This window comes from Bos indicus x Bos taurus, chromosome 5 (assembly GCF_003369695.1).
Source record: "Bos indicus x Bos taurus breed Angus x Brahman F1 hybrid chromosome 5, Bos_hybrid_MaternalHap_v2.0, whole genome shotgun sequence".
In the NCBI taxonomy this organism is placed as follows: Eukaryota; Metazoa; Chordata; class Mammalia; order Artiodactyla; family Bovidae; genus Bos; species Bos indicus x Bos taurus.
In genome coordinates this window covers 22,863,123-22,888,139 of record NC_040080.1, presented here as the reverse complement: position 1 = coordinate 22,888,139, position 25,017 = coordinate 22,863,123, and the positions used below count along the sequence as shown (strand labels likewise).

The 25,017-nt window shown below is 45.8% G+C and overlaps 1 protein-coding gene across 2 annotated transcripts in view; it reads left to right on the top strand.

Annotated features, from left to right (window-relative positions):
• The window catches only part of DUSP16 (dual specificity phosphatase 16), a 93,623-nt gene that overhangs the window by 43,420 nt on the left and 25,186 nt on the right, over positions 1-25,017 (top strand). For both annotated transcript variants that reach the window (XM_027541373.1, XM_027541372.1), the window contains exon 5: positions 17,661-17,824. In XM_027541373.1, the coding sequence (XP_027397174.1) occupies positions 17,661-17,824 (164 nt within the window). The remainder of the gene's footprint in view (positions 1-17,660; positions 17,825-25,017) is intronic.

The following is a 25,017-nucleotide window of genomic DNA, read 5'->3' as shown; positions in this document are numbered from 1 at the left end:
CCTTTGCACAGGAGATGTGTCCTGGGCCTAAACGGAGGCTCACTGAGGCAGCTTCAGGAACCACGCATGTGTATCTCCATGTCACCATCCACACCCCAGAATCCGGTATTTATCCTAGCTTCAAAGGTGGCTTCAAGGACTGAATGGCCTTGTCTGGGAGTTTCTGAGCAGCCAGATTTCTTAGGACACCTCAGAGAGGGTTCTGGATGATTAAAGGCCTCCCCAGCCATCCAAAAGCCTGGACATTCTCTTGGTTAGTGCATCTGTTCCTCAGAGTAGACAGAAGAATGTAGTTAGTGGAAGAGTGGTGGGGAAGGCAGGGCTGTCAGTTCTTGGCTCTTTTTTTTTTTTTTTTTGCCAAGGTCCAGATGGTCAGAGGACATCCCAGGGGTATGGGGTAGAAGGACACATCGACACGTGTTTCTTAAATAATTTTGTTTGGAAGGGAAATAACTGACAAGCACACTAGTGCCCCACAGGTGCTGCGGGAAATGACAGGGTCGCTGGAGACAGCTCTCACTACAGACTGCCCCGTGGTGCTTTCAGCAGTTAGATACGCTCGTTGGCTCCATGGCGATTTGATAATGGAAAGACAAAGTGGCTTCTTGTAGTAATCTCTCCATCACGTTAGAGCTTTTAGCTATTCTGAGATTGTTCAGAAAGAAAGTATCAGACCCGTGAGATGGCTTTTTATAGTCATTATATGTGAGGGGAGGAATTGTGGCCATTCACAATTGCTCCATTCTCCTTTTTGGGGCCACCTTACCCAGAGAGTCATGACTCTGGAGAAAGGGAACAAGAGGACCGCCCCAAGGAGCTGGTAGAAGTATCTTAACAAGCTTTTTCCCTCAAGCAAGAGGAGACCCAGACTTACCTATGGGACCTAGTTACATGGACATTAACAGTGAGGGCTTCCTGATGGTGGAAGCTGTACTGGAGCTCTGGGCTTAATTTTTCCGGATGGAACAGCAGGTCTGGCCCTGGGATGGGCTAGCTTGGTAAACTTTAGCTTCTCTGCCAGGGAAAGGGGTTCTGTTAAGCCACTTTGACAGCTGATTATCAGTAAGACTTTCCAATCCTGAAACTTTGACCTGATTCTGCAATGAACTCAGCCTGTATTGACTACATCTGTGGGCCTGATTGGCCAGGGACCTTGACCCTGGCCTGATCAACTTTCCCTCTTTTTAAGCCCAGCCAGTATTCTAAACCAGGTGATTAATATTTGATAGACATCCGCCATATGCACATCTTTGATTATTATCTTAAAATCTCATTTAAACCTGTGTTGTCTTTTTTATTTGTTAGCCTAACTCCCCTACCGGATTCTCTTTTTCAAGCTAAGGACCTTTCCTTGTTCATCTTGTGTTCCCCACAAGGCTAAGCACTTTTTCAGTTTTCAATAAATATCTGATATATAAATTAGCTCACAGCTCACAGGTAGGTTTAGACTGTTTGTATTCCATACGACTTATTTTTTTAGTTTAGAATAAGTGATTATGTTAAACAATGATAAAACTAATCAGAAAGTGTAGCAAGAACTTGAAGTATTTTGAAATAAATGATAGGCAAGTTACCTTCGTTCAGGTAAAGCAAAAATATAGCTTCCCTGGTGGTCCAGTAGTTAAGAGTCTGCCTGCCAACACAGGAGACACAGGTTTGATCCCTTACCCGAGAAGATCCCATTTGCCACAGGGAAGCTAAACCCACATGCCACAACTATTGAGCCTGTGCTCTAGAGTCCACGTGCTTCAGCTACCGAAGTCTGTGCACCCTGGAGCCCATGCTTCACAACAAAAGAAGCCACAGCAATGAGAAGCCCGCACGCCGCAACTGTCTGCAATTAGAGAAAGCCCTCTTGCAGTAACAGAGACTCAGTGTAGCCAAGTAATAATTAATAAATAAGTCTTTTAAGAAATACACAGCTGTTATGGGAAAGGTATCTAATACAAAAATGTTTCCATTGTTTAAGTAGATTTCAGCATGGCTTTAAGTTCTAATGAAAACCCTGGTACAATTAAGCAGTGCTTAAATACTGAACTGTGGCAAGGAACTGATAGCTCTAGAAGACCTAACGCCACTCACAGGAAGAGACACGGCCTCGGATCCACATGAATTGAGGCCGGTTGAAGCAAATGTTTATATTAAGTCAGTTCATTATTTAGCCACTAGTAAGTTTGCCAGTGGGCTTCCCTGGTGGCTCGGTGGTAAAGAATCCACCTGCCAATGCAGGAGACATGGGTTCAACCCCTGGGTTGGGAGGATCCCTTGGAGAAGGAATAGCAACCCACTCCAGTACTCTTGACTGGGAAGTCCATGGACAGAGGAGCCTGGCTGGCTACAGCCCATGAGGTTGCAAAAGAGTCGGACACAACTTGGTGACTAAACAACAACAAAGTCTTCCAGTAACCAAGCTAGCTTAAACCATAGCATTGTTTCACCTCTCAGAGGATTAAAGCATTTTACTGTGAGTTGTAGCCTCATCTTAGCCAAAAAGAATGAACTTGGATCCCTTTGGAAAGTTCTCCCTCATCATTGATGGGTATAAACAGTTGCCAATATTGACTTATTGATCAACTTTTTTGGTCTTGTTAACTTCCAGGAAACTCTCTAAAAGCTAATCTTGTTTCTTGGCCTTTAATTGTTCATCATATTACTTAATTCTACTTACCTTTGTCTATTATATTTCTAAGGGTGGCAGATTGAAAATAAATACATTAGGGAAAAAAAGAAAAGCCTCTGAATTTGGACATTTTTGTGTGTGCTAACATAATGGAGAATAAATGGGTTAATTTACTAGAAATAAAGATCAACCTATAGATAAAAATGCTCTTCTATTATTTCCTTCTCTTTCTTTGTTGTTGTAACTCTGGGTAAAAGCAAAAGGGACCCACAGCAGTTGGTTAATTCTCCAGCACTCATTTCTTCCCCTCCTCCCCCCAAACTTTAAACTTTGAATTTTTGTATTAGGGTATAACTGATTACAATGTTGTGGTAGTTTCAGGTGAACAGTGAAGGGACTCAGCCATACATATACATGTATCCATTCTCCCCCAATGGAGAAGGGAATGGCAACCCACTCCAGTACTCTTGCCTGGAGAATTCCATGGACAGAGGAGCCTGTACAGTCCATGGGGTCGCAAAGAGTCAGACACGACTGAGCGACACACACACACTCTCCCCTAAACCCCCTCCCATCTATGCTGCCCCATAACATTGAGCAGAGGTCCATGCAGCCCTCATTTCTGTTCTGTGATGAGGCACAGCATAGTCTTGAAGCAAAAAACCCTGAAGTTGAATCACAGATCTCAGCCCTTTCATTTATAAATGAGGAGTGACTCTCCCTGAGCTTCTCAGGTGGTGCTAGAAGTAAAGAATCTGCCTGCCAATGCAGGAGATTCGAGTTCGATCCCTAAGTCAGGAAGACCCCCTGGAGAAGGGAATGGCAACCCACTCCAGTATTCTTGCCTGGAGACTTCCATGGACAGAGGAGCCTGGTGGGCTACAGTCCCTTGGTTTGCAAAAGAGTCAGACACAATGGAGCAACTAACACTACTAATGACTCTCTCCAGCTCTCCCCAAGCTCAGTGTGCCCAGTCTTCTGGAATTCCTTGAGGAGGTTGGACTGAGAATCAGGGGTGCCCACTTCAGGTCAAGTCTGTGCTTTCTTTTCGTGGTAGCCCTCTCTCAGCCTCTTTGTGGACTTCAGAGTCATATTCAGAAGCAACATATAAAAATATACTGTATATAACATTTTTAAGCATTACTTTTTTTCAGTCAGGGGGAATCATCAAATAAAAGTCTATTCTGTTCTGAGCTGAATTATAACTCTGGGTAACGATAGAAGATACTCACCATGGAGGTCAGTGTCAGGTGCGGTGCTAAGGGTTCTTGGAGACATTTCGTCTCTGAACACAGTTAAGGTCTTCGATGAATGTCTGCTAAAGGCTAAGTATGTATTTCTTTGGTCCGATTCAGAGTTGCTAGTGTGGTTGGAGAAGGCAATAGCAACCCACTCCAGTACTCTTGCCTAGAAAATCCCATGGACTGAGGGGCCTGGTAGGCTGCAGTCCATGGGGTCGCTAGGAGTCAGACGCAACTGAGCGACTTCACTTTCACTTTTCACTTTCCTGCATTGGAGAAGGAAATGGCAACCCACTCCAGTGTTCTTGCCTGGAGAATCCCAGGGACAGGAGAGCCTGGTGGGCTGCCGTCTATGGGGTCGCACAGAGTTGGACACGACTGAAGCGACTTAGCAGCAGTAGCAGCAACAGTGTGGTTAGAGCTGGGAGCGAATAAAAATGTGCTTGACTCTTCATTCACTTCCACTTTAACAGGAATCTAGACTCAGTCAGCAGTTCTGTGTACAAAATGTGCAGCTTTCTACGGCCATACCACTCTGAACATGTCCGATCTCGTCTGATTTGGGAAGCCAAGCAGGGTTGGGTTGATGGGAGAAATGTGCCGCTTTGGTTCCGTGGCACCGGTTGCCATCCTTCCACGTGGAAGCAGGGCAGGGACTGAGCCTCCCACTCACACATTTGCTGCGTGTGCTGTTGCCACCATCTGTTGTCACATCCCACGTGGCGTTTCTTCTGTCCCCGTGTCTAGGGAGGGGAAGTCTTCAATCATTGCATTTTAGATCCTGCAGTAGCTGGTGAAACAGATTGGTGTTAATGGGTTCAAGTCAAAGTACCGCAGTTAGTCAGGAATTGGCTCTTCTCACGTTTAAAAAGCCGCAGTGACCAAGAGCCACTGAAAACAGACTAAAACTCGGTGCCGTTTCTCCCTGGTTGCCATGTATTTGCTGGCTCCGCTTCTCAGTTTGCATGCGATTATCCAGACTGGATCCCGTTTTCTCCGGTTGCTACCTGCCGCTATGGTAACAAGACAGCTGTGTCACTCACTAAGTGACCCGGACCTCAGACGTCTTGCCCGAGACTGCTTCTGTTCAACAGCTGGACTGCAGACCATGCTAGAGATGGTTCTTCACCGTGACACCATGCACAAGCCACCCAGAGGCCCCGTGGTGACATCAGTCTTCCTCTGACCCGATCATGTCATTTATGTCCTATCCATTCAGCTGGCCTCTGAGTGTCCGAGGGCTTCCGCCCGGGGGACAGGGTACTGGGAAAGCACCCGGCTCACCCCTGCACCTAAGAACACAGAGTTAATTTGGAGTCCCACATTTGAAGTGGATGAAACAGAGGTACGGTTGACAGCGCGCCAGGTGGTGAAGGACGTGACTGGGTGTTGTCTGCCAGGCTTGAGGAAGAGTTGGTGACAGTGGTGGAATTTTGATCAGACCTTGAAAGATGAGTAAGATTTGGGGGTGGGGGGACGGTCCTCGGTGGACTAACTGAAAGGAAGGGAAACGTGATTACAGATATTATGAGTGAACATTGGTTTTAGGAGTAGTGAGGAGACAGAATAGACTTTTTGTGACGGGGAGGAAGGGGAATTGAGTGGAAATACAGTCAGGCTGGGGTGGCCTGGGATGCCTTGGAGACTCGGTGACACCTGTTACCTCTCGGCCACCAGAGCTTTCTTCTGGCCTCTTTGCTCTGTGCTTCTGCTACCAACTCCAGCCAACACCAGCCCTCCAGACCTGCCCAGGGACCTCCTCACTGCTCACACACCCTGTCCACACTCTCCCCACCCCATTACTCACGTCTCTCTTTTATATTTTTAATGTACCCTGGTTTTATCACCCCCTGCTTTAATACGCATCAGCACTTGGGGGGTAAATTCCATAATCTTTCCCTGACTCCGAGGCCCTGCTGTGGCAGCTTCTGCCCGCCTTCACACCTTCGTCGCAGGCCCTTGTCCGTCCTCAGGTTGCTCTGTGTGTGTATTGTAGCTCTTTGGTCTCAGGTGCCCTAGCCCTGCAGCCCTGAGGCGCCCTCCTCTGCCCTCATGTGTCCCCCTCTCCCCCACATCTGGGTCAATCTCGCACTTGACTCACGGCAGCCCTCCAACCTCCCCTGGTCCCCAGATAGAGGTGCGTGTCCTCCGTCACACACACTCCTCTGGCCACACACCGTAGTCAGCTAATTGCTCATCTAATTGTTTGGCTGAAGTTTGTCCCGCTAAAGTGTCCATTCCAGAGATGGCCCCTGTCATGGTCACCAGGGTCCCGTCAACCCAGTCCCGAGTCCAGCTCCTGGCAGGCGTTCAGGGCACGTCTCTCAACCACGTGCAGATGCCACCAGATGCCTCTGGTGTTGTCTGGTGACAGTCGGGGCCCCCTTCCTTCCCCGATGCTCCACCACGTCCTTGGGGAGGCGGCACACTTAGCCCTAGAGGAGGCCAGCTGCTAGGGTGGACATAGCAAAGCGGGCGCACGGGAGGGCTGTTCAGGGTGGGTGTGGGTTAGAAGCCTGAGCTTCACGGGGGAAAGGCCATCTGGGCTCCGAGGAGCCCTTCTCTGGAGACCAGACTACTTTTCCCGTTGACTCAGAGCATTGTCTCCTAATGGGGGTGAGGGGTCTCAGGAGGCCCTGCCTGCTGGTGGTCACCCTGGGCACAGACAGCAGCCACTTCGTCTTCAGCCGGGTCAGTCTGTCGTTAGTCCAGCTCATCTCCTGAGGGCTGTAGCCCCTGGTCCCCTGATCCCTGGAGGTCAGCCCGGGGTCTGGAGGCCTGAGCCTGTCTCTTGGGGGAAGTTCCCTAGACACGACAGAAGCACCTGAGGACTCACCGGGGATTCTGGATGAGGCAGGCAGCATTTACCAGGTCGCCCTTCTGTTTTTTTTAACATCAGAGAAATGTTCTGCTTGTTCTCAGCTGCCTCACTCACCCTGAGGGTCCTCTGGGGCCTCGGAGGAGGAGTAGGAAGAGGTTCTGGCTCCCACCCAGGCCCACAGAGCTCTCAGCACTGAGTGGAATCAGGAAATCTTTTGAACACCAAGCATACACAAGATTTATGTCCATCAACAGCTATTCATTGTAACAAGAAAGGATTCAGTAAACATTTAGTTACATGCTAAGCACTATGCTAAATGCGGAGATGATTGCAAACAAGCGTGAGACACAGTTCTTACACACAGTTCACAGCATGTTATAGATGGAGAGATAGGTCACCACAAACACGGAATGAGAATTCACAGTGACCAGGTCAGTGGAAAATACTGCCGTGTGATGGCTGTATATACATTCATATATATATGTATGTATGTGCTTCCCAGTGGTAACAAATCTGCCTGCCAAGCAGAAGAGCGAGTTTAATTCTTAGGTCAGGAATTCCCTGGAGGAAGGCATGGCCACCCACTCCAATATTTTTGCCTGGAGAATCCCATGGATAGAGGAGCCTGGTGGGCTACAGTCCATGGGATCGCGAAGGAGTGGGATATGACTGAGCGACTAAACAACAACAAACAATGTATATGTGTATTTTTGGTCACTCTGCACGGCTTGTGGGGTCTTAGATCCCTGATCAGGGATGGAACCTGTGCTCCCTGAGGTGGAAGCATGGGGCTGTAACCCCCGGTTTGTCAGGGTAGTACTGTGGCTGTGTATTTTATAGAAGTTCTAAGTTGGCCAGACCATATTTAGATACACTGGTCAGGGAAGATTGTTTGTTTGTTTTTTAATACAGCAGAATTTTAAGAACGCAATAGAGTACTAGAATTGAAACTAGAGAGCAGCTCCATGGTAAGAGAGGATTGTATCATGAAACTTGTTTTGGTGGTGAGTGAATGTGGGTGATGAGAAGGTAAAATGTATATTCTATTGGTCATGGTAAGAAAACCATGGCATATGCAGCTGGAGAAGAGCTGTGATCCATGCTTGCCTCTGGTTCATAAGGACTGAATAGCCAGAGGTTGGGGATGAGACCACACAGGTGTGTTGCGAAAACAGGAGGAAGACGAGTGGACCTGTGATGTGGTGGGCGGAGTAGGGACAGTGAAGGTGGACAGTAGAGTGGGGTCAGAGGATGAAGGAGCTTGAGTGCCTAACCAGGAATTTTGGGTTGTATTCTATGGGCATTTGGGAGCACAGGTTACATTAAAACTATCTTAGGAGCTTAATTGGGCGACAGAGTGGAAGCCAGTTGGGGAAAGGACAGGCGGATCAAAGAGAAGTGTTCCTGAGTTTATCCAGTGATGCAGCTCAGAGCTCATGGACAGGGGTGTGGTGGGGGAGAAGGGGAGGCAGGGACAGACAGACAGACAGACGTCGCAAAGGCAAATTCGAGTGTTGCCATGCCAGGAGGATGCTGCTAAGGCGACTGGAAGAACGGGGCCGACAGGTACAGGGATAGGGAGTGAAAGAGAACGAGATATTGGCTTGGAATTTATTTTTTAAATGTCAATAAGTCTTTCAAGTGCAAATGCCCAAAAGAGGGTTGAAAATGTTAGATTGGAATTTGGGCCCTCAAGTTCCCAAATGCAACCTTGAAAGTCTTGACTTCAGGTGAACTAGAGCATGGCCCATTTGGTAAGGAATCCGTCTGCAATGCAGGAGACCCAGAGTCGATCCCTGGGTCGAGAAAATCCCCTGGAGAAGGAAATAGCAACCCACTCCAGTATTCTGGCCTGGAGAATCCCAGGGACAGGAACCTGGCAGGCTACAGTCCATGGGTTCGCAGAGAGTCAGACACAGCTGAGTGACTAAACCACCACCACCACCAGAGCAAAGGTGGTCTCCTGAACCACCTCAGAGGCCTACATCCTGCCTCCTCAGGAAGCCCCTGGCTGCTGTTCGCTCAGCTGTGTCCTCAAGTCACCGGAGGACCCAGCGGGTGGCCTCTTTGACCCTCTCTCCTGCTTACAGTGCTCACTGCCTTCACTCAGCCAAGGGTGAGTTCTGGCTATAGTTCCTTTTGATTGGTTGTTCTCACCATACTCTTCAGAACAACCTTTGTGTGAAGGGATTTATTAAGAGCCTGTCTAGCTCTGTGTGTGTGTGTTTTAAGAGAAAGAGTCTCTGGGCATCGCTGCTGCTGCTGCTAAGTCACTTCAGTCGTGTCCGACTCTGTGTGACCCCATAGACGGCAGCCCACCAGGATCCCCCGTCCCTGGGATTCTCCAGGCAAGAACACTGGAGTGGGTTGCCATTTCCTTCTCCAATGCATGAAAGTGAAAAGTGAAAGTTAAGTCGCTCAGTCATGTCCGACCCTCAGTGACCCCATGGAGTGCAGCCTACCAGGCTCCTCCGTCCATGGGATTTTCCAGGCAGGAGTACTGGAGTGGGGTGCCATTGCCTTCTCTGCTGGGCATCATTACGTATTACCAATTTGAAAGCCCAGGGACTTCCCTGGTGGTCCAGTGATTAAGATTCTGCGCATCCAATACAGAGGGTGCAGGTTCAAGCCCTGGTCTGGAAACTAAGATACCACATGCTGCTTTGCATGGCCAAAAAATAAATAATAACTTTAAAAACATCAGTAAAAGAGTTAAAAAAAAATGTCAGTCAGCATCTTCTGAGAACTCTTTTACTAAACAACACTTCAGGATTTTGCCAGTTGAATCGATCTAGATAACACTATCTTGAGGAATGTAAAATTTAGAAATTATGAGTCAAAGAACTCTGATAAGTTACATTCTTTTAGTATTTAGTGATTTTTTTTATGCTAGTATTTTGAAAAACTTTAATTCGTTTATTGTGTTGGGTAACGATGTTAATCCAAAACTTCGCTGGAATGTCCCATCCCTGCCGTGCCAGGTGATTGGTGGCTTTGTACAGAGGGAGCTTGTTGGAAGTGTCATTTATGGGGCAGGTTTCATGAGATGGAGGCTTCTTCTCAGGCTTCCTGGAGGGAGGGTCTTCACAGAAATGCATGTCTGCCCCTTCCTCTCGAGGGAGTGGAGGGGTGGAATAAGAGTTTAAAATGAATCCCAAATGCTCCACGTCATTTGGGATTTTTTTTTCTCTTCTGTGCTGCTCAGCAGACAGTTAACTAGGTAGGACATAGTTGCTGCTGATGCTGCTAAGAAAAGTGTGCTGGGCTCTCTGCCCTCCTGTGTGGCTGGGCTTCCCTACACCAACCTTTGTACACTGGAAAACACTGGAAAAGTACAGTTACTTTTGTTTTTTTTTGCTCACGCAGCTTAGTTCCCTAACCAGGGATCAAACCCATGCCCTCTCCAGTGGAAGCCCAGAGTCCTAACTACTGGACCACCAGGGTATTCCCACAGTTACATATTTTTGCTTGCTTTCTTTGCAGGTGTATAATTACATTGCGTTTCTTCTTTTTCGGAGAAGGCAGTGGCACCCCACTCCAGTACTCTTGCCTGGAAAATCCCATGGACGGAGGAGCCTGGTAGGCTGCAGTCCATGGGGTCGCTAGGAGTCAGATGTGACTGAGCGACTTAACTTTCACTTTTCACTTTCATGCATTGGAGAAGGAAATGGCAACCCACTCCAGTGTTCTTGGCTGGAGAATCCCAGGGACAGGGGAGCCTGGTGGGCTGCCATCTCTGGGGTCGCAGAGTCAGACACGACTGAAGCGACTTAGCAGCAGCAGCAGTTTCAACTCTCCATATATACTGTCTGCAGACCCCAGAAGAATTGTGACCATGCTTGAATATTTTTAAATGGTTAGAGAATAAAGTTGGCTGAATCAGACACTTCAGACTAAAAGTGCAAAGTAATTATTCTTAAGAGCAGTTAACGTGCTGGGTCGGCCAAAAACGTCATTTGGGTTTTTCCATGACAGTGTACAGAAAAGCCTGAACAAACGTTTTGGCCAACCCAGTACTTCCAAGATACACATCTCAACGTTTCAGTGTTTGATATTAGGGTTGTCTCCTTTGTGCAGTAGCAAAGCCCAGATTTTACTTTCAGTATGGAAAGAGCTGTTCTATACAGAAACAGGAATGCTCCATTTCAGTCCTTCACATACATTCTAGAATAAGTAGATGAATGGGTCATATTTATGTCACAGAAAAGGGGACTTTGTTTTACAGAAGGATTGAACTACATGAAAACTATATTGAAAAACTATGAGACTATGTAAACTGTGAAAATGATTTAATGAGTGGAAGTTAAATTTGCATGTGAATTTTTAGAAGAATGTGTTTCATGACGTGGAGTTTTGTGTAAACAGATTTCTGTACATAGCCATGGACTCTATCCCCAGTGTGGGAAGGGGTTGCCTTGAATCCCGCTTCACAGTTGGGCAGCTGTCAGAAGGTTAAGAATCTGCCTGCAGTGCAGGAGCTGCAGGAGATACAGGTTCGATCCCTGGGTCAGGAAGATCCCTTGTAGGAGGGCATGGCAACCCACTCCAGTATTCTTGCCTGGAGAAGCCCACGGACAGAGGAGCCTGGTGGGCAATAGTCCACGGGGTCTCAAGGAGTCAGACACAACTGGAGTGACTTAGTGCATACACAGCTGATAAAGCTCTTAGACCTGCTGCCTGTTTGAACTGAAGCATAAGTGAGCAGCCTTCTATTTCTTCCTGCAGTGAAATGTCTTCAGAATCATGGAGTTGATGTTTATCTCTGGTTTGACTTCAAGGATAGGGATACATTTTTAGAACTTGAATCTGAAAATTAACATCACTTATCTGTAGTACAGTGCTACTTTTGTTGATTATGGAAATATACTTTTAAGAAACACCGCTGTGGTTTATAACTGCCAGGGTCAGAAGGAAGAGAAAGATGACCAGTTAGAATTGTTTAGTGGTGTTTCTTTATGTATATTTTCTTTTACTTGGCAGTTTTTCTCCCTATGAAAATGGGATGGTAGTTAACATTGGCTCTTACAGAAGATTATATTTATGGTTGGAATTATGAAGGAGGTGTTTTTAAGAAGCGTTTTCTTGGCTGAGCGAGAAGAAAGCAACATACAAATCATGAATGCCTTTAAGCTGTACCAAATGTTTTCTCTTTCCAAAGTGATATGTATGTTTTTATTTATAAACATGCATTCTCTGGTGAATCAGTGGACATCAGACAGAATGTGGATTTTTAACATTGCAGTCTCTTTGGCTGTCTATCCAGAGCTGTAGAGGCCAGTGATGTCTGTATGTCTGTCTGCTGGTCTCCCTATCGCCATTACAGGCCAGGGTGTCTGCATATGTGTCTTCCTTCCTCTTAAAAACAAGCATTCCTAGCACAAGAGGCCCTAGTGGGTGCAATGTTCCGAGATTCAGGTCTGTCTTAGGGAAGAACATATGGGTTGTCTGACTGTTTTCTCCATTCCTAGACGATAAGCAGCATAAAATCCAAAGATGGGAGAAATTTGGCCAGATTGGACGGTTGACTCAAATCTTTGACAACTTTAAAAATTATTCTAAAACTGTTTTCAAGAGCGTGACAGCTTTCCAGTGCTGCTCTTACAGTAAACAAAGGGATCCTGAGCCAACACCGTGCCTTCTTGTCGTAATAGACTCTAACTTGGGATCCGGGGACCACAGAGCCAGGAGCGAGGGCCGGGACGTCTCTCTATTCTGTGTCTGTCATCCCCTTGTCACAGAAGGTTCACGTAGATGAATTGTACTATTCTCCTTGTGTGGATCTAGTTAATAGAGGAAGAGGGACATTTTAGACATATTTCAAAACTGAGTTGCTGATGAAGCCACAGATAGTTTCTCGAGGGTTTGGGTAGATCAGGAGGTGTCTCATCTGTGATTAATTAATGAAATGAAGCCAGGGTCACTGGAGTCCAGCGATGAATGAAAGGTCAGCGAATGGAAAAAACTGTCAATAAAGGTGGATGTCAGCAGAGTGGAACATTGTCAGAGATAAAGATCAGGGGAAATGCACTCTTTGCCAAGGTAGATTCCTGTGGAAGTGACCAGGAGTCCTGGTTTGGGACATTTCAAGCCAGACTGAGCACTGATTTCAATGAAATTTGTTAAGTATTTTAAGGCTGTTTGGGTTTGTGCTGCTAGAGATTAGTTGTAAACATTTGTTTAAAAAAGGGGGGGTGGTTCTGTTTGCCTTATGATGTGTTTTACCACGTGTTATTGCTGTTTTGTTTGGCTCTGGGGGGTTGTTTTGATGCTAAATAGTGGTTTGTTTTCTTTCTATTTTCTGTATTAGAGTTTTCTAGCGCCATACTCACATTTTACTTTTTTAGACCCACTGAAGTTAGAAGTGATTTAGGATAGCGTGAATGATAGAGCTGGACTTGGAACAGCCCAGGCTGGCCAGCTCTCACTTTACGATTGTTGGCGACTCTGTCCCCTCTGAACACAGTTTGATGGAGGGAATGGGCTGAAAGTCACCAAGACGCAGCCACAACCTCACCACCAGTTCACAGACTGCGATCGTGAGCCAGCCGTGAGCCCCTAGTCCATCCTGTTTTGTTACTGGACACATGTGACTCTAGCTTACAGAGTTCTTGTGTCTCTGGTCAGGTCTCCTTCTCTTTTCTCTGCCTCATCAACGCTTCTGAACCATGTGGCTTAGGGGGAAGCAAGGCTCTTCTGTCTGTTGGGGAGAGGCCATGGCCATTTCCAGCCTAGTGGAATAAGGCTAAAATGAGGGCAGGACCCCAGAGATGTCAGCAGACACGTTGCCCGCATTCTAGGCAACATGGCACGTAATTCCGTGGCATTTTAGAAATGTGGTCTAATGTACCCATTGAGAGTACAGTCTGAAGCTGGGCTGCCAGGGCTCACATCCCAGCCCTGTTGGTTATCAGTCTGTGCCTTTCTGAACCTCAGTTTCCTTATCTCTGAAATGGGAACAACCCAGGCACCTCCTTCAAGGTGTTGTAACGATCAAACAAAACTTGTAAAGTGCTTAGAGCAATGCTTGTCACATAGTACATGTTCAGTAACTGTAGGATGACTTGACTTATTTGTAAATATGATGACTTATAAGTTTAAAATGGAATTCCTTGGATGGTCCAGTTTCTCTGTTTTCTGAGAACATTTCCTAGACTCCCGTTTTGTTGGATTTAAATGAGAGAGACCAACCCCTGAACTGTTTTGAAGCCAGAATAGGAAAAAAAAATATGACAGCAGTTTCTTAGAGAAACACCGGAACCACAAAAGTTACTGGAAATTAAAATTTAAACCCATTCAATTAAATTGTAATCAGAATTGCGGCTGTCAGTTGCTGTGTTGGGTAAGCACGCGTAAGATAGGCCAAGAATGTTCAGATTCTTTAATGTTTGTTTTTATAAGAATTACTTGAGGGGAAAAAAACTCACCTTAAATGATTGTATTATGCCATTAAGAGACTGAAAAGGACAAAACATTAATAGAAGCAAAATTATAAATTCTGAATCATGACAGGCATATACATATGCTTGTATTAAAGGGAAAAAAGTGGACATGTTAGTTGCTCAAGTCATGTCCAACTCTTTGTGACCCTATGGACTGTAGCCCACCAGGCTCCCCTGTCCATGAGATTCTCCAGGCAGGAATACTGGAATGGGTAGTCATTCTCTCCTCCAGGGGATCTTCCGGACCTGGAGGTGGAACCTGGGTCTCCAGCATTGCAAGCAGATTCTTTGCCATCTTAGCCACCAGGAAATGCCTGTATTAACTGATCCCTTTTTGAGATAGCTGGTGGGTTATACTTTAAGCGTGGAAATTCCGACAATTTACTCTATTTCAGTGGTTGCAACGGCCTTATCTTGATGTTTCCTTAAGTGTGAGTTCCACCAGCTATTAAAAGGTATTAGGGGGAAAATGGGAGGGGAAATTCCATGGTCAAATAAGCTTGGGACCCAAAGTAAACCAGTTTCCTTAGAGGTTTTCAGGCTCCTCAGAGAGCTTTTAGTATGTGAGCTGTGAGTCTCCCAGGAGAAACGACGTGTAGCGTTTCATGTCCCAGTGTCCCGTCTGCCAGCTTCCTGTAGGAGGTCATTGCTCCAGAGCCCACTCTGGGAGATGCAGCCCTCGAGGCGCTGCTGCTTCCGTTCTGTTTCAGGTGAATCCTGCTGGGGTATAGCTGCAGACTAGCGATAGGGGAAGGCCACGGACGGGGCTGGGAACTGGATGTCTGATGCCTGTGCCCTGCGGGGCTTCCTCTGCAGGCACAAGCTCTCAGGCATCCCGACTGGCCCCATCCTCTCCGTCCTCTGACAGCTCTGTGAGGGGGTCTGATCACTGCTCCCAGTTTAGGAACAGGAAAACTAACAGCCAGAGGGCGTCATTCACTTGTGCAAACCTGACAACTAGGACGTGGTGAAGCCAGGATGTGAACTCAGTACAGGGGCCTGTGTTCTTCTTCCCTCTGATGTTCAGTCATGTGTGTGTGTGGTTTGTATGCCCTATGTGTATATATGTGTGGTTTATATGCCCTGTGTGTGTGTGTGTGTGGTTTGAATGCCCTGTGTGTGTGGTTTGTATGCCCTGTGTGTGTGTGGTTTGTATGCCCTGTGTGTGTGTGTGTGTGTGTGTGGTTTGTATGCCCTGTGTGTGTGTGTGTGTGGTTTGTATGCCCTGTGTGTGTATGTGGTTTGTACACTGTGTGTGTGTGTGTGTGTGTGTGTGTGTGTGGTTTGTATGCCCTGTGTGTGTATGTGGTTTGTACACTGTGTGTGTGTGTGTGGTTTGTATGCCTTGTATGTTTGTGGTTTGTATGCTCTTGTGTGTATGTGTAGTTTGTATGGCCTGTGTGTGTGGTTTGTATGCCCTGTATGTGGTTTGTATGCTCTTGTGTGTATGTGGGGTTTGTATTCTGTTTGTGTGTGTGTGTGGTTTGTATGTCCTGTGTGTGGTTTGTATGCTCTTATGTGTATGTATAGTTCGTATGCCCTGTGTGTGTGGTTTGTATGCCCTGTGTGTATGTGTGGTTTGTATGCTGTTTGTGTGTGTGTGTGTGTGGTTTGTATGCCCTGTGTGTGGTTTGTATGCCCTGTGTGTGTATGTGTCTGGTTTGTATGCCCTGTGTGTGTATGTGTCTGGTTTGTATGCCCTGTGTGTGTGTGTGGTTTGTATGCCCTGTGCGTGTATGTGTCTGGTTTGTATGCCCTGTGTGTGTACATGCCCGGGATAGGCTGGTGGTGGTGAGAGAACAGCATGTACAGTTGACATTGAGTTTTGTGTGGCTGGAAAGATATTTGGAAAGGGCAAGACATGAAATCCTCTGAGCAGGTGCAGACGCTGAGGACCCCGTTGATTCCACAAAGGAAGTGGGGTTTCTGTAATGGAACCTCCTACTCTGTCTCCCATGTTCCCATAAGAACTTTACAAGCAAACTGCTTATGAGTAAAAACAGTCCAGACCCCTGGGTTGGAGGCTCGGGATGGACACTTACATTTTGCAAGTGGACTGGTTATTGTCACTAACTTGCTGCCATCCAGCTGGCTGCACTGTGCATGCCACGCTAAGCACAGATGATGCACACGGGTGTCCAGAGGGTCCTGCTGACACTGCCCTGAACAACACAGGGGATAAAAAAGGTGATACTCTCCTTCTGCAGGTGCGGGTGTCAGCTCCCTGCACTGGTGCAGCGGATGAGGGTGTGTTTCATATGTATCCAGAAGGGAGGGAAAGGTGTGTAGAATGTAGCTCAAGGAGATGGAGGTAAATATTTAATGAGATTTTCAGGTCCCTTTTAAGGCTTGATTAAAGAGGTAAGAGTGGGACTGCTCTATCTTCTCAACAAGTGAATTGTTTTTTAATTTAATAGTATTAAAAATGGACACACTGCTATATTTAAAATGCATCACCAACAAGGACCTACTGTATAGCACAGGGAACACTGCTCAATGTCATGTGGCAGCCAGGATGGGAGGGGAGTTTGGGGGAGAATATATACGTGTGTACATATGGCTGAGTGCCTTTGCTGGCTACCTGAAATTATCACAACATTGTTAATCTGCTATACTCCTGTACAAAATAAAAATTTTTAAATATACACACACAGACATTCACATATTCTGAGTCTCTTTGGTTCCTGAGTTTGTACATAGTGAGGGCTGGATAGGGAGGGATTTATCTGAAAATGTATCAAAATGTATTCAGTTCCTGGGTTCGGATTTGCATCACAAGGAATATTTAGATTGGAAAAACCAGTGAAGACCTTATTCATCTTTTCTCTTCCCAGAGAAGGTGAGCGTCTTAGCCAATGGGTTTCTCGTCATTAACAGTAGCAAGATTGTGACCTAATAAAGGTCATGGAGTGGGTCATTATAAGGACAGGACTAGAAAAAACTGAATTCTTCGGAGTCCAGGAATCTTGCCCCAGGGCCTCCGTTTGTACCCTGAGCAGTTAGGGTCTGTCGGCCCTTGTTTATAATGAGTGCCCAGCAAAGGAACAGGAGACCCTGGAATCAACGAGTAATTATGAAACCCTCGATATAGAGAATATTTGTAAGAGTAAAGGGTGTATGTGGTATCTTTGAAATTAAAAATTTATATAGTAGGAAGATTTTAAAAAGTTCATTCTGAAAGAAACTTAAGTTGATCCACTGTGTTTTGAAGAAATAACACCTGGTCTCCATTGAGGATTTGTTATAGCCCCATTTTACTTCTGTTTGGTTATGTGCTGCTTACTTTCCATCCTCTTTAAGTTGCACAGAAAAGGACGGGGGACTTTCAGGGCCTGGGCGCCTTTCAAGGCCCTGCAAGCCAGGGCTGTTGCAGGCCTGTACCCCAGAGCAAGCAGCTGTAGCCAGGGATCCGTGTACGGCAGGATCCACTTGCATTTGTGGGATTTGCTTTTTCTTTTCAGACAGCTTTATTTGACTGGTTACCAGAAGGCTGATTTTCATCTCTGTGCCCAGCGTAACTTTACCATGTCTATCCTTAGGTGGGTTTGCCGAGTTCTCCCGCTGTTTCCCTGGCCTCTGTGAAGGAAAGTCCACCCTAGTCCCCACCTGCATCTCTCAGCCTTGCTTACCTGTTGCCAACATCGGGCCAACCCGAATTCTGCCCAATCTCTATCTTGGCTGCCAGCGAGATGTCCTCAACAAGGTGGGTGCTTTGAAAATATCCTTCATTGCAGGATTTCTTGACAGTAGCCGGAGAGGCACCGGTGGGCCATCCTTTCAGACACAAATGTTCTCAAAGCAACTCCCCAGCCAGCAGCCCAGCAGCCTTACCTCTTCCCCGGTGCTGTCGGCTGTGATGTTCTGTTTGCCGTCGGAGACCTAAGCCATTGTCAGATGTGCTGTTCTTACAGGTCCAAGAGAGCTGTGACAAGACAGGGATTTTCAGAAGTTTCGCCCCATTTTCTTAGATGTTCTGTTACAGTAACTGGCACACACAGGAAGGCTCATACCATCTAGATTATTTCACACTTAGAAATGTGTGCCTTTGCTGCATCAACTAGAAAAGAACTCAGAGTGGCTTGGATTGAGGAAGAGTTCATGATGACTTTCCCCTTCCAGAGGGGCAGGGGAGGGGGTCAAAAGATGGTGAGGATCAGCGCTAAGAGGATGCAGTGCAGACGCCCTGCCTGAGGTTCCTTGAAGCAGTTTGGTGGAGTCAGAAGAGGGAAGAACGTGAATCCTGGATGTAAAGGATGTGGGCCGTCCTGAGCCAGGTGTGCGCAACAGAGGAGCCTTGTTGATTGGCGGAGGCCGTTGTATTTAATGGCACACACATAACAGCAGTAGAACTAAGGTCTGTCTGTCTCACAGTTTATATGCTCTTATCCAGTGTTGCTAGAACACAGGCCCCTAATTGCCTGGAAACTGATCTGTCTCTAAACCTCTTATTTGGTGGTGGTTTAGTCGCTAAGTCCTGTCCAACTCTTGTGATCCTATGGACTGTAGCCCGCCAGGCTCCTCTGTCCATGGAATTTTTCCAGGCAAGAATGCTGGAATGGGTTGCCATTTTGTTCTCCAGGGGAATCTTCCCAACCCAGGGATTGAACCTCTGTCTCCTACATTGCAAGCAGATTCTTTACCGACTGAGCTACCAGGGAGGCCCTAAATGTCTTATTTATACCACCTCTAATTGAAAAAGCAGTCAGATCTTAATTCAGCTGCTGCTGATTTACAAGTGCTGCCTTCTTATGTGAAAAGAAATTTCTCCTTGAGTAGCTGAAAGAATTGGACTGGCTATAAAAATAAACTTCCAGGTGGGCTTGCTTTAGCACGTGGAAAGCAAAAACATCCTATCATTGGGCAGGAAGGAGGCATTCTTTTCACTACTTTTTTTTTTTTGCTCTTAAAACCCCTACATCTTCAAAATTTTGCCTGGATATCGTTGTTAATACGTCTGCTCTTACTATGAGGCATTTGAAATTTGATAGTGCATAGCTGCACTGAGCCTTTCTGGTGGGGTCATGATGTCTTTGAGCATGTGATTCTTATTAGTCCTCTTTGAGAAATAAGCAAACTATGGCACAGCGTGCATGCTAAGTCACTTCAGTTGTGTCCTACTCTTTGCGGCCCCATGGTCTGTAGCCAACCAGGCTTCTCTGTCCATGGGATTCTCCCGGCAAGAATACTGGAGTGGGTTGCCATTTCCTACTCCAGGGGATCTTCCCAACCCTGCATCTCTTATGTCCAATACATTGGCAGGTTCTTTACCACTAGTGCCCCCTGGGAAGCCCTTTGTCACAGCAAGCAAAATTAATTTCCTACAGTCAGACACATCCCTAGGGCAAAGCTGGAGATGCTTTATGTAATCCTCAGATCAGAAAATAAAATAAAATGAAGTAAAATTCCTAGTTATGGATCCTGTCCAGAATTGCCCTCTGTAAAACTTCACCAGTCAGCTGGCAGGCAGGTGATTTTACAAATAATTGCATTACGGGTCATTTTTGTTACTTTCAATATTCAATGAAATGGTACCTTGATTATGCTGCGTACCTTCTCCAGGTTTAACAGATGCATCAGTTAATGGCTGAGTGAGCACCCGCAGGGTGAGAGGAGTGAAACTGGAACCTGAAGTTGAGGTGGTGGGAGGGGGAGATAGTTTTCTATTTTTAATTGGCTTCTAAATGTCTGTATGGGAAACAGGATCCACCCATTGATGCCTTGAGAGGAAATGAAGACTGGGCTTATGGAAGCTGTGGTAAACAGCTTGAACAAGGTCGTTCTGCAAGACCCTGAGAAAGTGGCCTTAGAACCTACCTACATGCAGATGTGTGAGACATAAGGGTGTTCTCTAAATGGTGAATGGAAATGCCTATGTACGTAACCTCTGGATTCATAGTTGAGAAAACTCTTGGTGCTGGAGGCGATCTTACAGACCACTTAGCCTCCTTCATTCAGTAATGAGGAAACCGCTATTCCAGAAATGTTGCACGAATTCCACACCATCACCCTGTCAATGAGTTTTAGAACCAGACTTGCCTCTCTTTCTCAGGCAGCATAAACTCACCTTCCTGCTCCGCTCTCTGGTTTAAACTTTCCAGGAGAAATAGTGGCTAATTTCCAGAGCTCTCCAAAGATGGAGATTTTATCATCTTCTCTAATAGTGTATTCCTTTTTAGTCAAATTTAGAAGATGAAGTCTTTGAGAACAAACACCACAGAATCACTAATTTTATTAGTCTTCTTATTTATTTTTAACAGATTGCCACCAAAGTATCTTAAAAGCATGTCAGAAATTTTCTTAGGAGGATAATAGTGTTTAACATTTAAAATGCTAGGCTCAAAAAAGAAAATAAAGTGCTATACTCTTTATGTTACTGCATTTAACCCTCATAATAGGATTTAGAGGCAGGTTGGCCCTGAGTTGTATGACTTGCTTACCCACAATTCTGTGACTAGAACGTCATTGACTTCAGAGTTAGTCAGTGGCAGAGATCATTCTCAAACCTAATCTATTGTGGCTCTGAGTCCTGTGTTTATAGAACACCAGAAATCCTCATCTCCTGCAAAATGGAAATCTCCATAGCAGGCTGTTAACAAAGGACTGAGATTCTAATGGTCTATTGAATCTAATTGAAATTTGTTTCCCCTGCTTTTTCTACAGCATTGTCTATACCAGAACCATCCCACAGAAGTAGAATGCAAGCCACACATATAATCCAAAGTGTTGCAATAGCCTTTTTTTTAAGAAGTTAAAAAAAAAAAAAAAGGTGAAACTAATTTTTTAAATATATTTATCTATTTTTTATTTTATGACCGCACCACTTGACATGCAGGATCTCAGTTCCCCCGACCAGGGGTTGAACCCATGCCCCCTGCATTGGAAGCGCAGAGTCTTAACCACGCGACCACCAGGGAAGTCCCGTGAAATCAATTTTAATAACATTTATCACCCTATATCAAGAGTATTATTTTAACCTGCAATCAATATAAAACTTACTAGCACTTTACATATTTCGTTACTAGGTCTTGGAAGCCGCGTGTGTGTGCTGTGGTCACTGCTCCTCTTGCTGTGGATGAGCCACACGTGCCAGCTTCCCCCTCAGACCGCAGGGCCATACTGTCAGCCTGTGACCGTGTTCACTTCTGTCTCAGACGTGGCTCTTCTGTAGGAGGCTGTAGGCAGGCATCGGTAGTGAAAAGAGCACCCTTCCCCTCACACGTGTGCTTTGTTCCGACACTCTCCCCTCCTCTCTGGTCTTTGTACTGGAGTTCTAACAGGAATAGCAGTTGTACTAAAGCAGTTTGCAGGTGCCCAGTTCTTATCTGACTGACTGCGCTTGGAATCAGAGTCCTGTAGTTAAAATGTTCAAGACAAAAGTTCTTGATGTTTTCTCCTCCCTTATCAGTTAAAATTCCAGGTGGACTTCTGTTTCACCCTTACACACGGGGTGTGTGGTGAAGTTACCTACTGCACATTGTTCTTGAGCCTGAACCTGTTCAGCTTCTTCACCCGACTCAACTCTACCCCTCTTTCCCATTTTAAACAGGCTGCTGTCAGCCTTCTTTGGGCAGCCTCTTTTTTGTTAATATTTATTTGTTTATTTGGCTGCACCAGGCGTTAGTCACAGCATGCGGGATCTAGTTCCCTGACGAGGGATTGAACCCAGGGCCCCTCGCTTGGAGTCTTAGCCACCGGCCCACCAGGGAAGTCCCTGGGTAGCTTTTGTTTCAGCCTCCGACGTGCAGAGCTGGCTTCCTGTGCTGCCCTGCTGTTCTGCCATCACCGGGACTGCTGCCGCTTTCCCTGGTATTTCCACCTGAGAGTTAGGCAGGGGCCTGGATACCGTGTAGCCAAATACTGCTTTCCGGTATCTCTGTGATCTAGGAAGACAAAGGGCCATGTCATCAAGGCAGTCAGTAAAAATGTTTATTCAGTGTCCAGTGTGTGTAAAACACCATATAGAGTGCAGGTTGGTTAGACAAGACTTGGTCATGAGTCAGTGATTCATGAGTCAGGTGACTTAGGGCTTGAGTGAGGGCTGGCTTTGCACGGGGTGGATTTGCGTCCCAGCTGGTTGGCCTCACCAGGCAGAGCACCTGAGCCAGGTGACGGAATCCACTTCTGCACCAGCAAACTGAAATGCCTCCTGCCTCCTAATGTTCACGTGAGGCTCCAGTGACAAGGCATTATGCCAGGCTCTGATCACAGTTCCTGGTTTATAGGGGACTCTGTTATCGTCACCAGTGGGTGGAGTATACTAAGGTCTAGGGTGAGTGGTAGATACAGTGCGTATGGCTGGTTGAGGAGGGCTCGCTGGAGGAAGTAGGCCAATTCTGAAGGCAAAAGGAGTGGCGAATACAAACTTATTAAATTGACTTCAGAAAGAAAGATTACAGTCCCTTTAGGGTTGCAGTGCCTGCATGATTTAATGAGACCTCCGTCCTCAGCCTAAGTGAACATGGCAAACTTGACCAAATAGAGCAGTTTAATTAAGCTATATATTAAATCTATAGTCCATGTATTACTCCACAGTCTATGTCACAAGAGCACGGAGCCCAAGTTTAGAAATTAGTCTAACTATTGGGGAAAGTTTATTTCACGGTTTAAGAGAAAGAAACTTAAACAGGAAAAAAGTAGTAACTGCAAACCATAGTAGTAAAATGAAGATTTATTTTTTGACTCAACAAAAAATTATTTTTGAACATTTTCTTAATTGTGTTTTGAAACTAGAATCTTTAAAAAAAATTATTAGGGGGTCATCTTTTCTGCTTTACAGCTGAACCCTTTTTTTATACCCAACCTGCTACATTCAATGTAATTTCCCTTTGTTGTTGTTCAGTCACTAAGTCATGTCCAGCTGTTTTGTGACCTATGGATTGTAGCCTGCCAGGCCTCTTTGTCCTTGGGACTTCCCAGGCAAGAATACTGGAGTGGGTTGCTATTTCCTTCTCCAGGGGATCTCCCCCACCCAGGGGTCGAACCCACATCTCCTACATTGGCAGGCAGGTTCTTGACTACTGAGAAAACAGGGAAGCCTATAATTTCCCTACTGAAGGCCAATTAGGAGGAGGGACAGTTTGAATTAGTGAAAAATATACATTACAAGCTTTGGGGGTTGAGGTGTGGGCAACAACTTTATTGAGACATAATTCATACACTATATGATTCACAGGCTATTTTTTATTGAGATATAACTGACGTATAACATTATATTAGTTTCAACTATACAACATAATGATTAAATATTTGTATATACTGCTAAATGATCATAATAAATCTAGCTAACATACACCGCCATACATTGTTACACATTTCTTCACTCTCTTAACCACTTTCAAATATATAATACAGCATTATTATCTATATCTGTATGCTGTACAGTACTTCTCCATGACTTATTTATAACTGGAAGTTTGTACCTTTTGACCACCTTTCACCCTCCCCTCCACCGTCTCTGGTGGCCACCAGTCTCTTGTCTGTATCTGTGAATTCGATATTTGTTTGTTTTTTAGATTCTGCATGTAATGGAAACATATGGTGTATTTGTGTTTCTCTGTCTGATCTACTTCACTTAGCATAAAGCTCTCAAGGTTCATCTGTGCTGCCCAAATAGCAAGATTTCCTTCTGTTTTAAGGCTGGATAATATTCCATTGTATAATAATACCATGTCTTCTTTATCCCTTCATCTGTCAGTGGCCACTTGGGTTGTTTCCATGTCTTGACTTTTGTGAATTGTGCTGCAGTGAACACAGGGTTGCATATGTCTTTTGGAGTTAGTATTTTTGTTTCCTTCGGGTAAAGACTGAGAAGTGGAATTGCTGGATCATATGGTAGTTCTAGACGTCCCTGGTGGCTCAGATTGTAAGACAACCACCTGCAATGCAGGAGACCCAGATTTGATATCTGTGTCAGGAAAATCCCCTGAAGAAGGGAGGAATATCTACCCACTCCAGTATTCTTGTCTGGAGAATCCCACGGACAGAGGAGCCTGGTGGGCTACAGTCCATAGGGTTGAAAGAATCAGACATGACTGAGCGACTAAGCGCGTGGTAGTTCTATTTTTAATTTTTTAAGGAACCTCCATACCGTTTTCCATAGTAGCTACACCAGTTTATATTCCCACTAACTGTTTTAAAAGTAAGATTAGGTGGGACTTCCTTCCTAGTGGTCCAGTGGTTAAGACTGCGTACTTCCACTGCAAGGGGCCCAGGTTTGATCCCTGGTTGGGGAACCAAGATCCGGCATGTTGTGTGGTACAGCCAAAAAAAATTTTTTTTTAATTAAAAAAATAAGAGAAAGTAAGGGAACTAACATTTAATGAGACTGTGTATTGTGCATAAGTCACTTCATCCTCATAATAGCTTTACAGAATAGTTGTCATCAGCTCTATTTTTCAGGTAAGGAAACTAAAGCTGAGGGAGGTCAGTGAGATCATTTGGATAATGAACAGTCCCGCGCTGAGCTGTGCTCTCAGTTTCCTGGGACTGTACCTGTGTGCTGGCAGAAGGGATGGTGGTAGAGGAAGTTTATTAAAGTTTGCTTCTAGTGGTTTCTATCTTCTCAGAGCAGTAGGAACCAAGATCATCCACGAGCAGAGAGAGAGGGCGAGGGAGGGCGTGTGGAGGGTGGAAGAGAAAGGGCAAGGGGTGGAACGGCGTCCAGAGAGGAGGCCAGGAGACTGAGGGAATACGGTGTCTGCCGATGCGTGGGACCCAAGGGGCCCCCTTGGCAGTGTGGCTGAGTGTTTCTCTCAGGCCCGTCCAGCTGCCCAGTGCAGATGCAGGCTCGGGGGTGAGACAGATTTATCCAGACTTATTGTGATCTTGCCGAGTGAGTGCAAAGAAGTGACAGAGGGACACCGGAATCGAGGGTGAGGGACTTCCCTGGCAGCCCAG